Source organism: Phallusia mammillata, chromosome 3, assembly GCF_965637545.1.
Source record: "Phallusia mammillata chromosome 3, kaPhaMamm4.hap1.1, whole genome shotgun sequence".
Classification (NCBI taxonomy): Eukaryota; Metazoa; Chordata; class Ascidiacea; order Phlebobranchia; family Ascidiidae; genus Phallusia; species Phallusia mammillata.
Genome location: NC_137254.1, coordinates 465,676 through 477,959, shown reverse-complemented (window position 1 = coordinate 477,959; position 12,284 = coordinate 465,676). Strand labels below are relative to the sequence as shown.

Here is a 12,284-nt window from a genome sequence, read left to right as displayed (position 1 = left end):
TCTTGACCAGAATTCGCGACCTTGCAAAGAGCCTGGAGCGACAATCGGGGTATCGTTGAAAAGGTTGATCCGCATTCTCGGTCTTGTACTTTCACCACATGGTTGTTGTTTTGATGTCTTCTGGTTTTGTTTTCAATACAAAAATATTGCCGTAGCTAGTTTTTCCCACTGTGAAATCTTTAACTCAATAAGGTAATTATCGACCAGATGCGCGACGCCCGTTTTAGATACATTGTAACAAGAGTTTAAATCTTAGTTACGTTTTATTGATGAAACATGACCAGTTACGTCAATTGTCATTATTTTTGTTCTTTTATCTACCGTGGTGCCGTATGCAGAGGCTCAGTAATTAACATTTTTGTCCAAAAATTAAGCAAATACGCTTGCGGTCCCCTTTGTGTAATTACGCTGCACACTGCTGTGCTTTTGCTGATGTTCGTGATTAGGCTAGTTGAAGGTGTAGTTCTTTGTGTTAGGAGAGTTTACAGTTTACATTTTGCGAAAAGTTTATTGTAAAAATTAAAAGCGATCGCTGCTTTGATCTGTTGTGTTTATCCACAAACTACAAGTAAAGCAAGACAATTTTATTTACATTTGGTTGTGGACGTTCAACAGGTGAAACAAGATGAAATATGTTTACACTTATGTGAAGATAAAAACAGGTATATGTTATTTTTCAACGGAGAAAAGCGGAAAAATATAGTATTAATCAGAACACCTTGCACATATAGGTTTTTAGTGGTGCTTTATAGAGCGTTAAATATAATTAAAACGTAGCGTTCGTCACGAAACTGCACGACAAGGGAAATCTAAATTAGTCAATTATCAATTTGTTTTGAAGCTTGTAGCAAACGCGAGTCGGTCGTTAACGTTAGGCCTGTGGGCGTACTGTCGATTTAAGAAACAGTTTCGGATAACAAAATCATCGGACCAAAGTAAGCTTATGTCGTTAGTTTGTTGTTGTATTCGCAGGTAGAAAAATGGTTCCGAAATTCCCTAAAAAGCTACATCTTTTACAAAGTAAAATAATGACGTTCTTTAAACATCAGCTGAAAACAGATTCCGGCAACAACTACTGAGACCTATTTAAAACGATCGATATAGTCTATCTGTAAAAATGTTGGCGCGTAGAGCTTATGGGGAAGTGGGAAAGGTAAATTCATTGAAACTGCTACAAAACTTGGTTCAAAGCTTAGTCATTTAAAAAAAAAAAACTATTTCCCAAGTATATCCCTCTCAGCAAATTGAGGATCTGCCTTGTTTGGTAGTGTTTGCAGCTTTAACTGAGTTTTTTGGCTGTTGGTGCAAATAAGTAACGTCTGATAGGACATGAAAACGCAGTCAATGTAGGTTTTGTCGCTCAAAAAAACAAGGAAGCATCTTATTTGTATAAATGCAGAACGCACATTACTAATTTTAACTGGAAGAAGCAGACGGGCTGTAAAAAAATTAATCAAAAGATCTTGATTGTTGCCAAAATAACACAAAAAATGCTGAAACAGACAAGCGGAAACAAATACTGTTTGCTACAGAGTATCACGTGTAAGCAGGGTTACCATACTGTCCTCATTTCGCAGATTTGGCCTTATTTCGAAGGGTAATGTCTTGGAAAAAAAAAATTTTGTCCTTACTTGTAAGACCTTGTGACCCTATTTTGTCTTGTTTTGACAATTTGTGGATAATGTCAAAACCCTCCTACAAGTAAAAGTAAACCAAGATTGTTATGACAAAAATATGCCGTGTAGTATATCATGGCTCGTATAAATGCAAAGATTTGTTTAAAAACCTATATTTCGTTTCGCCAAAAAAGCCATAGTGTGTTTTGTTACTTTTTAAGCCATATTGCGGTTATAATTTATTCTGGGGTCCATGTCGATTGGAACCTTGCGTATAAGCAGGGTTGCCATACCGTCCTTATTTCTAAGATTTGTCCTTATTTTTAAGGGCAATGTCTCAGAAAAATGTATTGTCCTTATTTCTAAGAAATGTCCTTATTTTTGACTGTAGTCCTTCTTTTGTCTTATTTTCAACAATTATGAGTCAAATCCCTGCTACAAGTAAAAGTAAACCTAGACCTGAGCTGTTGTGAAATGCACGAAACATTTTCTACGAACAAGGGGTTGCTGGAACAGATTGTTTCTGGCCAAAATATTGCATATGATATGTCATGGCTCGTATAAATGCAAAGATTTGTTCACAAACGCTTGCTTTGTTTCGTATGAAAATTTGATTTTTGCGGTTGTCCTTATTTTTGGTTTCAAGTCGATGGCAACCCTGCGTATAAGTCAATAAATTTAAAAGAAAAAGAATGAAAACACAAAAAACAAAATCTATTTTTTGAAAGAAGATTTTGTACGAACTATCAAGAAGTATTACTCTTTCCATCGAGCGCGGTCCCATAATTTTACCATAATCCGTTGTGACGTCACAATGCGACGAAAATCACCTTTGTTTAAACAATCGCTGGGTGGCGCACGTCCTTGGGAGGGCAAAGTGAGGGGGTGCAAGGTCGAGAGGAGGGATAGACCTTTCCAACGGTACCCGGATTGTCGCTCTGCGCGTTCTACTTTTTGCGTAGTGGGCTCGCGAATTCTGGTCAAGAAAGTACACTTGGTGCAAGCATAGGCCTTTTACGTTGTTGAAGTCCGCGATTGCGTCACTTCGAGATGCCCCCCTTGGGGCAGCTCTTAACGACACACCTTTTGAGGTATCAATTCGAAATTTTGTACGAACTATCAAGAAGTATTACTCTTTCCATCGAGCGCGGTCCCATAATTTTACCATAATCCGTTGTGACGTCACAATGCGACGAAAATCACCTTTGTTTAAACAATCGCTGGGTGGCGCACGTCCTTGGGAGGGCAAAGTGAGGGGGTGCAAGGTCGAGAGGAGGGATAGACCTTTCCAACGGTACCCGGATTGTCGCTCTGCGCGTTCTACTTTTTGCGTAGTGGGCTCGCGAATTCTGGTCAAGAAAGTACACTTGGTGCAAGCATAGGCCTTTTACGTTGTTGAAGTCCGCGATTGCGTCACTTCGAGATGCCCCCCTTGGGGCAGCTCTTAACGACACACCTTTTGAGGTATCAATTCGAAATTTTGTACGAACTATCAAGAAGTATTACTCTTTCCATCGAGCGCGGTCCCATAATTTTACCATAATCCGTTGTGACGTCACAATGCGACGAAAATCACCTTTGTTTAAACAATCGCTGGGTGGCGCACGTCCTTGGGAGGGCAAAGTGAGGGGGTGCAAGGTCGAGAGGAGGGATAGACCTTTCCAACGGTACCCGGATTGTCGCTCTGCGCGCTCTACCTTTTGCCCAGTAGGCTCATATACTGCGGTGTTGGATTCAGTGTATACCTCTTTCGTACTTTGCTCGTATGGGATATAAGAGATAAAAGGAACCCAATATCGTCATAATTCGCGGATTCATGGAAATCATATACCTAATTACAAAATGAAGCGTTTTTGATGATTTATTTTGTATTAATAATATTTGTCAATGTCAGAAGAAGAAGAAAAGGCGAGAAACCTGCTTTTGTTGTGACGCTTTTGGGCAAAAGGAGGCTGTTTTGTCGTAAAATTTGTGTTGAATGGTACCTTACTCCTATTTTACGGCAGAGACGCGACTGTTGTGCTTGCGCTGGTCGCGTCACAGGGTTAACTTAGTTTAAGGTGTAAAAAAGTTGTGTTAATGATGAGCGATTGACGTCATTTTTTGCATGACGTCATCAGAAGGTGTGATGACGTCATGTATAAAGTTTGGGCTCGCTACGATGAGTATTTCACAAAACGGTGTTTTTTAGAAGTCCTGTAAAATTTTATGATGACGTCATAGTGACGTCATTATGTGTGTGACGTATCCGGGTTATGACGTAGTTCATTATATATCAATATCGTAAGGTTGCGTCATAGGGTTCGGAAGTTATTGCGTTTGGTCAAGAAAGTACACCAGACCCGAAGCTAGTTTATATTTTCATTTTTACGAAAACACTACAAAAGTACAAAGTTATTGGTTTTTCAGAGTCAAGAGTCAGACTACAGAAGCACACTTTTTTCTTTTTAAATCACACAACTAAACAAACAGAATTGCATATCTACGAAATTCGTTGCACAATTTCACTGAAAATCCACAACCTCAAAATTTTTGCTCCAGAAAAAGAAAAAAAACAGGTACAATAAAAAATTCGTTCGAGGTTATATACCCGCTCTTCATGCTTGAATAAACGCGCTCAATGAATCAAAACAAACGTTGGTTTGATTTTTAAAACTCTGAAATTTTAAAAATTCATTTAGAGAAAACATTCTGTTTTTATTTATAATTTTCTTTGTTATTTAAGTTTAGGTGATACAAAACAGTGCAAAATTGATTTTGTTGAGAATAAAAGTTCTGAGAATGTTTCGTTCACAGCACAAATGGGAAATGACTGTTGTTTGAAACAAAAGCAAATATCAAACTTTAGATGTTTTGATCTTTTTTGATACAAAATATTAAATTTTGACCAGACGTTTTTTATTTGTTTTATTTTCTAAAGTCCGAAAATATAAGGTTACAGTAAATGTACGACAGGATTTGTTATTTATCAGGCAATGTGAAACATGTGAGATAGTAGAAAACGTAACAAATTGTACGTTACTGAGGAAAACAAACTATTTAATGGTTTCCATGAGCTTTGCTGACGAAATAATGACAAAATGTCGGGCAAAAAAGAATATGAAATTGTTAAAACTGCCTCTGAAGTTCCAAAAGTAGGCCGCTCACTTGATAGAGTCCAAAACGTTTTTCCCCCACCGAAGGGACGAATTGATAAACGGAATCTTCTACCAATATTAGCGACTGTAGTTGTGTGGGCGACTTGCCTTCCGTTTGCGTACAGAGCGTGGAAAAACAAAAAAGTCGAGAATAAAATCGAAAGCATTGAAACTGCTGAGCCTGCTGAGATTGAAAAACCAAAGAAACTTCGTTTAAGTTTTAAGTCTTATGAGGAAATGGGAGTAAAGAATTTTGACAGCAATCGCCCAACAGCACCAGGACTGACTGTCACAGTTAATGAGGAAAAAAGTAAGTTTTCAATTTGTTTGCACTGTTAGATTTCTTAGCTTTCTGTATTCTTGCTAAATTGTGGCAGCACACAGCCACACAACCAGAATACTTCAATCATCATTCAAATAACGGGACACTTGACTCAATAACAAATGGGGTTTTTTCGGTGTCCTTGTTGTTTTTATTAAACTGTTCATCAATGACAATTGGATAAAGTGACAATGCAAATAAAATTTTGATTTCACTTGATTTGCTAAATATATTTCACCTAAAATTTGCTAAAATGACTCCAGTTTAAATCACCTGCTTATATTATATACTCCATTATGTTTATGTCATTCTTTCACATCTGAACCATTAGCATTAAATTGCACCAGAACTAGTGGACCATTGTATTTTACCATTTTAAGAAAGATCTATATCAAACTGTTTTAATGCAAATCTTACAACATGTAAAAAAAGCCTTTTCTGACAATTCTTTTCAATATTCGGTGAATTTTTAAACAGCTTTTCGATTAAAGTGAATATATCTATAGACATGATTGTTTCAGGAAACTAGTTTAAAACTTGTAGATGTCTATCTAAATATTTTAAATGGAAGTTTTTGAAATTACAAAACAAAGAGTCCTTTTTGTGGGAAATTGTTTCATACCAGAAATTTTAGGCCATTTTAAATTATTTTGTCAATACCAGATTGGGTTTACTTTGTATAACTTTGTTTAATAATTTTTTACTTCACTTCTAACATTGCCTGAAGATTTTATGTCAAATTATTTTAGATCGTGTCGAAATATTGGATGTTTCTTCAAATACATGGAAACTAAAAATGATCCCGTTTCGTAGAATTCAACGAGATTCGGATGGACAATTAGTTTTTGATGAGAGAGGTCGTCCAGTTACAAAACCATTTACCATAAAAAGTTTTTTTTCTAACATCCTTGAAAGCTTAAAAGAGAAGGAAAGATGATTGTCAACTTTTTTGTGCATTTCTTTTTTGTCAGCGAATTTGTGTCGAAGTAAAAATAAATTTTATGTTTTGTGTAAAGGAACTAATGCCATTTAAGAAACCCATACAGTCAATTATGTAGGTTTTTCATTTACCAGCAAATATATGGATCATTTCGAAAGCTTGAAAATCAGCACTTTTTTATTATTTTACAATTTTACTGTGTTACAACAACATGCAGCAACAAAAACATACTGAATATTTTTTACAAGTATAATTTGAACATATTTTAATACTTTTCATTCAAAAACTTTGTTTTTTTTGGAAGTATACTGAATATTTTTTTATGTGTACTTAGGTACGTTTTTTTACATGTACAATTATAAAAATTCACGTTTTTACAAAAATTACAAAAAATTTACACTTCGATTTGCTTTCAAAAACATTGTCTTTCTGGAAATATCCATGTAGTGACCAACATCAAGTAAACTCTCTGTTAGCTATCCTCAAACAAGTCTTTGATGTATTCGGGGTTTTTCAAGGCAATTTCCATCAGCTTTTCTGCACAAGAATAAGGGTTTTATGACGAGTATGGCGTAATAATGCAAATTGTTTTACCTCGATGGATTCTATTGTCTCGTTTTTCTTTTGTGTCCCACCATTCCAAAGCTTCTGTTTGCTGGAAAAACGCACAAAGCAGCAGGACCAGAAAACAAATTGCACGATTCATTCAAATTGTCTGCAAATTACTTAGTCTAAAAAATCTATGCTCAATAGAAAAAGATATATTATACAGAGGTAGAACACACATTTTTGTCAGCCTGTTCTATCACAAAGTATTTTTTGTCAAAAAGTCCATTGACAGTAACCGGTTCGCTGATCTCATAAAATTTCGTGAGACGGTTCTATAGAACCGATGCGAACCGGCTGAATCCCACCACTGGCTAGATTATGTCAACTCATCCTTACGTAAAGCACTATTTCCCACCCAGCATTATATGTTCATCCACAGTTAGTTACTACAGACTTTACATGGAAAGCGGATGTGTTAGTCAGCAAAGTTTATAGCTTGTAATATCACGACGGTCTTCCGCCAAAATTTTTGCCATTGTTTGCAATATAGTCTTGCATTCATTTTTTCAATTCAAGTCAATAGTTTAAAAAAAGAAACACACATTTTCCCGCAATCTTTGTCTGTCATATCTTTATGAAACCAATTACACACAGTTCCATATTCTGCATAACTCTATCGTTTTACTCGCAATGCGCCAACCTCACTTTCTTGTGAGCTCCCGTCACATAACGCTTCCTGATATGATGTAGCTGCAGCACGTTCATAGTCTGTTTTTAACAAATTCAATGGTGAAATCGGAGCTATTGCGTCTTGAAGCATTTGAAGCAAGTCTTGAACAACCATCGTCCACCAATTGTGCCCTTCACTGTTTTGTGTTCCATACAACGTTTTAACGTTGCGCAGCTATTTCCGGCTTGCTTGGTGATTGTTTTAGTTCTGGGAACAATAGACATCTCTACATGCGGTGATTGTTTTTATTTCGCACAGACACAATGCATTTATAGGTTATATAAGTTGGACATACGGGACAAGGTGCCTTGCTATTGACAATTATCAGGTTTTATTCCTTAGTCCGGTCCGCAGTGCTGGGGTATTTGGCAATCCAACACAAAATGTTTAGGACGGGGACGAAAATGAAAAGTGGTTTTCCACTCAGATTGAAATGTTAACACTTTTATAGCGAAAGTGTTTAGTACAGTAGCACGTAAAAGTGGTAGATAAAAATTACAAAATCTAGGAGAAAAACAAAAACAAATTTAGGGTGAAAAATTGTCACGTCAGTTTGTTGTAGAATCAATTGTTACATAAACGCATTAAACATTTGTTCATTTTATGGATAGCAGTGTACTGTTATACTTTCTTCGTCGAGGTGCTACACAAGTGTTATAATTCGATATCTGACCCTATAACCTAAAACGTTTTTAAATACAAGGTGAAAGTCATACTATACTCCGTATAAAGTCGGACCCGCATCAAGTCTGTTTAATTTCACCATACAAACATATAACATCGTTTTACCTCAGTGCATACTGGATTAACACAGAAAACAAATCATTTAATGGGGCTCTTTTGCGCCATCTAGCAACCTGATAAATAGCAACCGATAAAGGGTTTTAGTTTGCGTCCCCAAAATTTTTGGGCGATCAGCACAATTTTATTTGCAAAAGCAAAACATTTCTAGCAAGAAAACTAACATGCTTTAATTTTGTTGTTTTATATTCGTAATTAAGCGTCATTTGATTGCCAAAAAGGTCAATTAAAACAAAAATTAATATTTATTTCCAAGAAAATTATGTTACTAATTTCAATTTTGTGTGGTCATGCTATTTTTGCAAAGCCAAGTTGTATTTTTTCGTTATAAATTCGCTTAACTTTGTTTTAATTCGGTAAAAACAGCTAATTGTTTCAGTTAATTCCTTTGATCCTGGTTTAGTCCTACTTACAACTTGTAATACCGTGAAAACATGTGTCAAGATGACAGCTGGACGGGTCAAGGCGGGACAATTAACACTTTCCAATCCAACAGCAATGTCACAAAGGTGACTATGACGTCACAGAGACTCGGTATAAAAGGCTGATTGTTGGTTTCGAATGCATCCAGTCATCGAACAATCATCTCTTACCTTCAACCAGCTGATCCAGCAAAGACAACTCTAAACTTCAAAATGGTGAGTTGATTGTTAGTTTAAGTTGAGATGAGAAACTTCATAGTTAAGTAACCCAGCAATACTATTTATTGACATTCTATACGCATTACTTAAATTAAAGCTTTAATTTTAATTGATTGCGATTTTGTCTTTAGGTCGACTTGAACGAACAACAACTCGAAGGTTTGTAGTTTTCTATGTGTGTGTTTCTAAAAGCAGTATTCGCCCAATGTAAAAGTACGAATTGAAAGCGAGATTTTATCGTAACAACGTGTTTTGAAATTGTCAAAACTCTCTTAAATCTGTTTAAATATTTGTTTCTAACCGTTTTAACAATGGTTCATGTATAAATTCTTTGCTTTAACATACGCTCTGGGCTTAAAAAATGTTTGAAAACTCACTAAAAAACCTGCACCATGTTTTCAGACATCAAAGAAGCTTTCGAAGTCTTCAGTCAAACCCCTGACATGGAAATAGGTTACGACCAAGTTGGAGGTATGTTCAGATCCCTCAACCTTAACCCAACTGAGGAAGATGTCTTGAAAGCTTTAGGAAACCCATCAAAAGAAGGTAGAACTTGAATTAACAAACTGGTCAACGTTTTTAAACAAAACTTAAAAAAAAACCTTGCGTATTTGACTGCGCTAAGCTCGTTATGAAACCAGCTTTAATCTTGCAGAGTCGTGCATAACAAGCGCTATGGTTGACTGCACGAAGCTTGTTAGGAAACCTGCTTTAAGCTTGCAAAGTGGTACATGTAACAAGCGCTATGGTTGACTGCACGAAGCTCGTTAGGAAACCCGCTTTAACCTTGCAAAGTCGTGCATGTAACAAGCGCTATGGTTGACTGCACGAAGCTCGTTAGGAAGCCCGCTTTGAGCTTGCAAAGTCGTGCATAACAAGCGCTATGGTTGACTGCACGAAGCTTGTTAGGAAACCTGCTTTAAGCTTACAAAGTCGTGCATGCAACAAGCGCTATGGTTGACTGCACGAAGCTTGTTAGGAAACCTGCTTTAAGCTTGCAAAGTCGTACATAACAAGCGCTATGGTTGACTGCACGAAGCTCGTTAGGAAACCCGCTTTAAGCTTACAAAGTCGTGCATGTAACAAGCGCTATGGTTGACTGCACGAAGCTCGCTAAGAAGCCCGCTTTAAGCTTGCAAAGTCGTGCATGTAACAAGCGCTATGGTTGACTGCATGAAGCTCGTTAGGAAACCCGCTTTAAGCTTACAAAGTCGTGCATGTAACAAGCGCTATGGTTGACTGCACGAAGCTCGCTAAGAAGCCCGCTTTAAGCTTGCAAAGTCGTGCATGTAACAAGCGCTATGGTTGACTGCACGAAGCTCGTTAGGAAACACCCAATAAGCTTGCAGCAAACGTTCACATTGCTTAATAAAACATTTTTTATTGACACAGATATGGGAGCAAAGAAGCTAAAGTACGATGAGTTTCTCCCAGTCTACTCGCAATTGTTGAAAGACTACGTTGAAGGAACCTTCGATGATATGCTTGAAGGTTTAAGAGTTTTCGACAAAGAAGGCAATGGGACAGTTATGGGAGCTGAAATCAGACACGTGCTCAGGACACTTGGTACGGAAATCATGGGTTCGAATCCCACCGTTGGTGAAGGTTTTTAATGTTTGCTTTTTTGTGTTTTAAGGTGATAAAATGGATGCCTCTGAGATCAGTGGTGTTATGGACGGACAAGAGGATATGAATGGGAGTATTGCCATCGAAGGTGAGTTTTTGGCGCCAATTTTATGTTTATTATTTGTTTGTTATTGAAAGAAACTGTGTAAGTTTGCAGAGCTCTTCTGGCAAATGTATTTACCCTGATTAAGGCGACCTGTATAGGACGTCGAAACGTCGGAATAAAATTACATTTGCCAGAAGAGCTCTATTAACTTGATATTATATGCCTGGCAGCAATAGCTTATGTACAAAAAGAGTAATATTTGGAAATATTTTTTCAGTTTTCTGCAAATATCTCATCGAGGGCAAGAAGGAGGAAAAATGAAATGGAAAATTTTGTAAAAGGTCAGCGAACTATTTTTTTCACTTTCAAATTTAATTTTGGAATGTCAAGTTTTTATTACATAACAAAATCTATAAAACAAATTTTTAAAATAAAAATTTGAGGTATCGTGGTAATCATGTATTGGTTTGAAAACAATTAAAGTTGTTTGTCTTGTTTACAGAATTCATCTAAACTTCTGCTCACAAATTCTGTGTTCAATTTTGTGATTTGATGTTTTTCACTTTTATCCGTTTCGCTTCATAAATAAACTAAAACTTTGCATTTACGAATTTGTAAATTATACTTCAGTAAAATTGGGAATTATGTATTCTTACCAGCAGTCACTTTCAGCACATCATTTGGTAACCTTTTGTTTAACATCAGCAGTGACATTAGACCTAACAACTTAATACTTCATGCAAAAAACATGCAGGGTACATTCAAAACGTACCAGCAACTGTAGGACACAATGATTGTTGCAAAACAACAAAATCCATAAAATATTGTTTAATGCGGAACCTCCTATAGTTAGCTAAACAAATGTTATATTGTACAGTGTTTTGTCGTGATGTTAGTATTAAAACATTTGTGTAAAATCTTAATTAAGGACGTTCGCAACAGCAAGCTTTGTGTAGTCAAACGAAACAGTTGTAATAACAGTCCCGCTCTATACGCAGGAAACATGCTAGTTGCAGTTAAATGCATATAGATGTGACGGTTTCAAGTTTTCAAGTGTTTTTGCCAGGGACGAACCGAACCTGAACCCATGTGACAATTACAAGTGGTTCGACTGCCTGGTTTTTGCACAACATGAACAACAGTACATGGTTTAAAAACTGTTAAGCTAACGTTACCACTAACATTTGTAAAATAGAACACCAAAAATAGTTGTTTCAAAAAATAAGTTTTTATTTGACAAATAATACCACTTTTGGTGATTAATAATTAAAGTAAGAACAACTAAGTTATTGCGTCGTGGCATGCACACCGGCATTTTGTCTTTTAAGCTCTCAAACATAGTAGGCCTGTAATAGTTAAACTGTGAAAAACAAAAGATTGCTTTACTTGACAAGTTGAAAATTGTCACGTCAGTTCACTTGTGTACAGTCATAAAGAAGTTTCACAACGTAACAATCACTGCGATACGTCATCGTTTTCAGAAACTTTTGGTCATGTTTGATTTATTCCATGAAAAAATGGAATTGTTTAATACTTTTGTGGTCGCATGTACCTAGTAGAATAGATGATAGAAACGTCTTTAAAGGTTGTCTTAACAAAACGGCAACGTTACATTGTATGTAGAAATCACAATTAGATTAAATAAATCAAAATTTGGAACGTGACATATTCTTTTATTTAATAACATTAAATTTCAATTACTAACATTGTCAGTTGCGCAAATTACATTTCGTCATTGAAGCATTTATGTTGAGGAATGAAAAACGATATAAGTTGTCAAGCTGAGGACATCAAGTTTTGTATCAATTATTGGTAAAATTGACTTGTTTTGTTTGGGTGGGTGCCAAAAAACGAGTGCTATGAAGCGAAAAAGCAA

The 12,284-nt window shown here is 36.3% G+C and overlaps 2 protein-coding genes and 1 long non-coding RNA gene across 4 annotated transcripts; 2 read left to right on the top strand and 1 right to left on the bottom strand.

Annotated features, from left to right (window-relative positions):
- The first annotated feature begins 4,565 nt into the window (after positions 1–4,565).
- On the top strand, positions 4,566–6,090 carry LOC145219234 (uncharacterized). Of its 2 annotated transcripts, none has more exons than XM_080086625.1 (2): positions 4,566–5,063; positions 5,889–6,090. In XM_080086625.1, exons 1-2 carry the CDS (start codon positions 4,697–4,699, stop codon positions 5,915–5,917), a joined length of 396 nt encoding a protein of 131 aa, XP_079942751.1. In that variant the 5' UTR covers positions 4,566–4,696; the 3' UTR covers positions 5,918–6,090. The 2 variants fall into 2 exon arrangements, with proteins under 2 accessions (XP_079942751.1, XP_079942750.1); XM_080086624.1 differs by having other exon boundaries at positions 5,825–6,090.
- Positions 6,091–6,126: 36 nt separating this feature from the next.
- Positions 6,127–6,790, bottom strand: LOC145219235 (uncharacterized). The gene is made up of 2 exons (XR_013857897.1): positions 6,610–6,790; positions 6,127–6,552 (listed from the first exon to the last, which is right to left on the bottom strand). It is a non-coding gene; the product is annotated as an uncharacterized LOC145219235 (long non-coding RNA).
- Positions 6,791–8,649: 1,859 nt separating this feature from the next.
- LOC145219092 (myosin light chain 3, skeletal muscle isoform-like) lies at positions 8,650–11,015 on the top strand. The gene is made up of 7 exons (XM_080086472.1): positions 8,650–8,733; positions 8,868–8,895; positions 9,139–9,282; positions 10,129–10,302; positions 10,373–10,450; positions 10,686–10,749; positions 10,911–11,015. Exons 1-6 carry the CDS (start codon positions 8,731–8,733, stop codon positions 10,727–10,729), a joined length of 471 nt encoding a protein of 156 aa, XP_079942598.1. The 5' UTR covers positions 8,650–8,730; the 3' UTR covers positions 10,730–10,749; positions 10,911–11,015.
- Positions 11,016–12,284: the final 1,269 nt, after the last annotated feature.

Coding starts and splice junctions, on each gene's coding strand:
- LOC145219234 (XM_080086624.1), top strand. CDS start 4,697: ATGTCGGGCAAAAAAGAATATGAAATTGTTAAAACTGCCTCTGAAGTT. Junction 5,064..5,824: donor CACAGTTAATGAGGAAAAAA/GTAAGTTTTCAA, acceptor AAATTATTTTAG/ATCGTGTCGAAATATTGGAT.
- LOC145219092 (XM_080086472.1), top strand. Junction 8,896..9,138: donor GAACGAACAACAACTCGAAG/GTTTGTAGTTTT, acceptor CCATGTTTTCAG/ACATCAAAGAAGCTTTCGAA. Junction 10,303..10,372: donor ACACGTGCTCAGGACACTTG/GTACGGAAATCA, acceptor TTGTGTTTTAAG/GTGATAAAATGGATGCCTCT.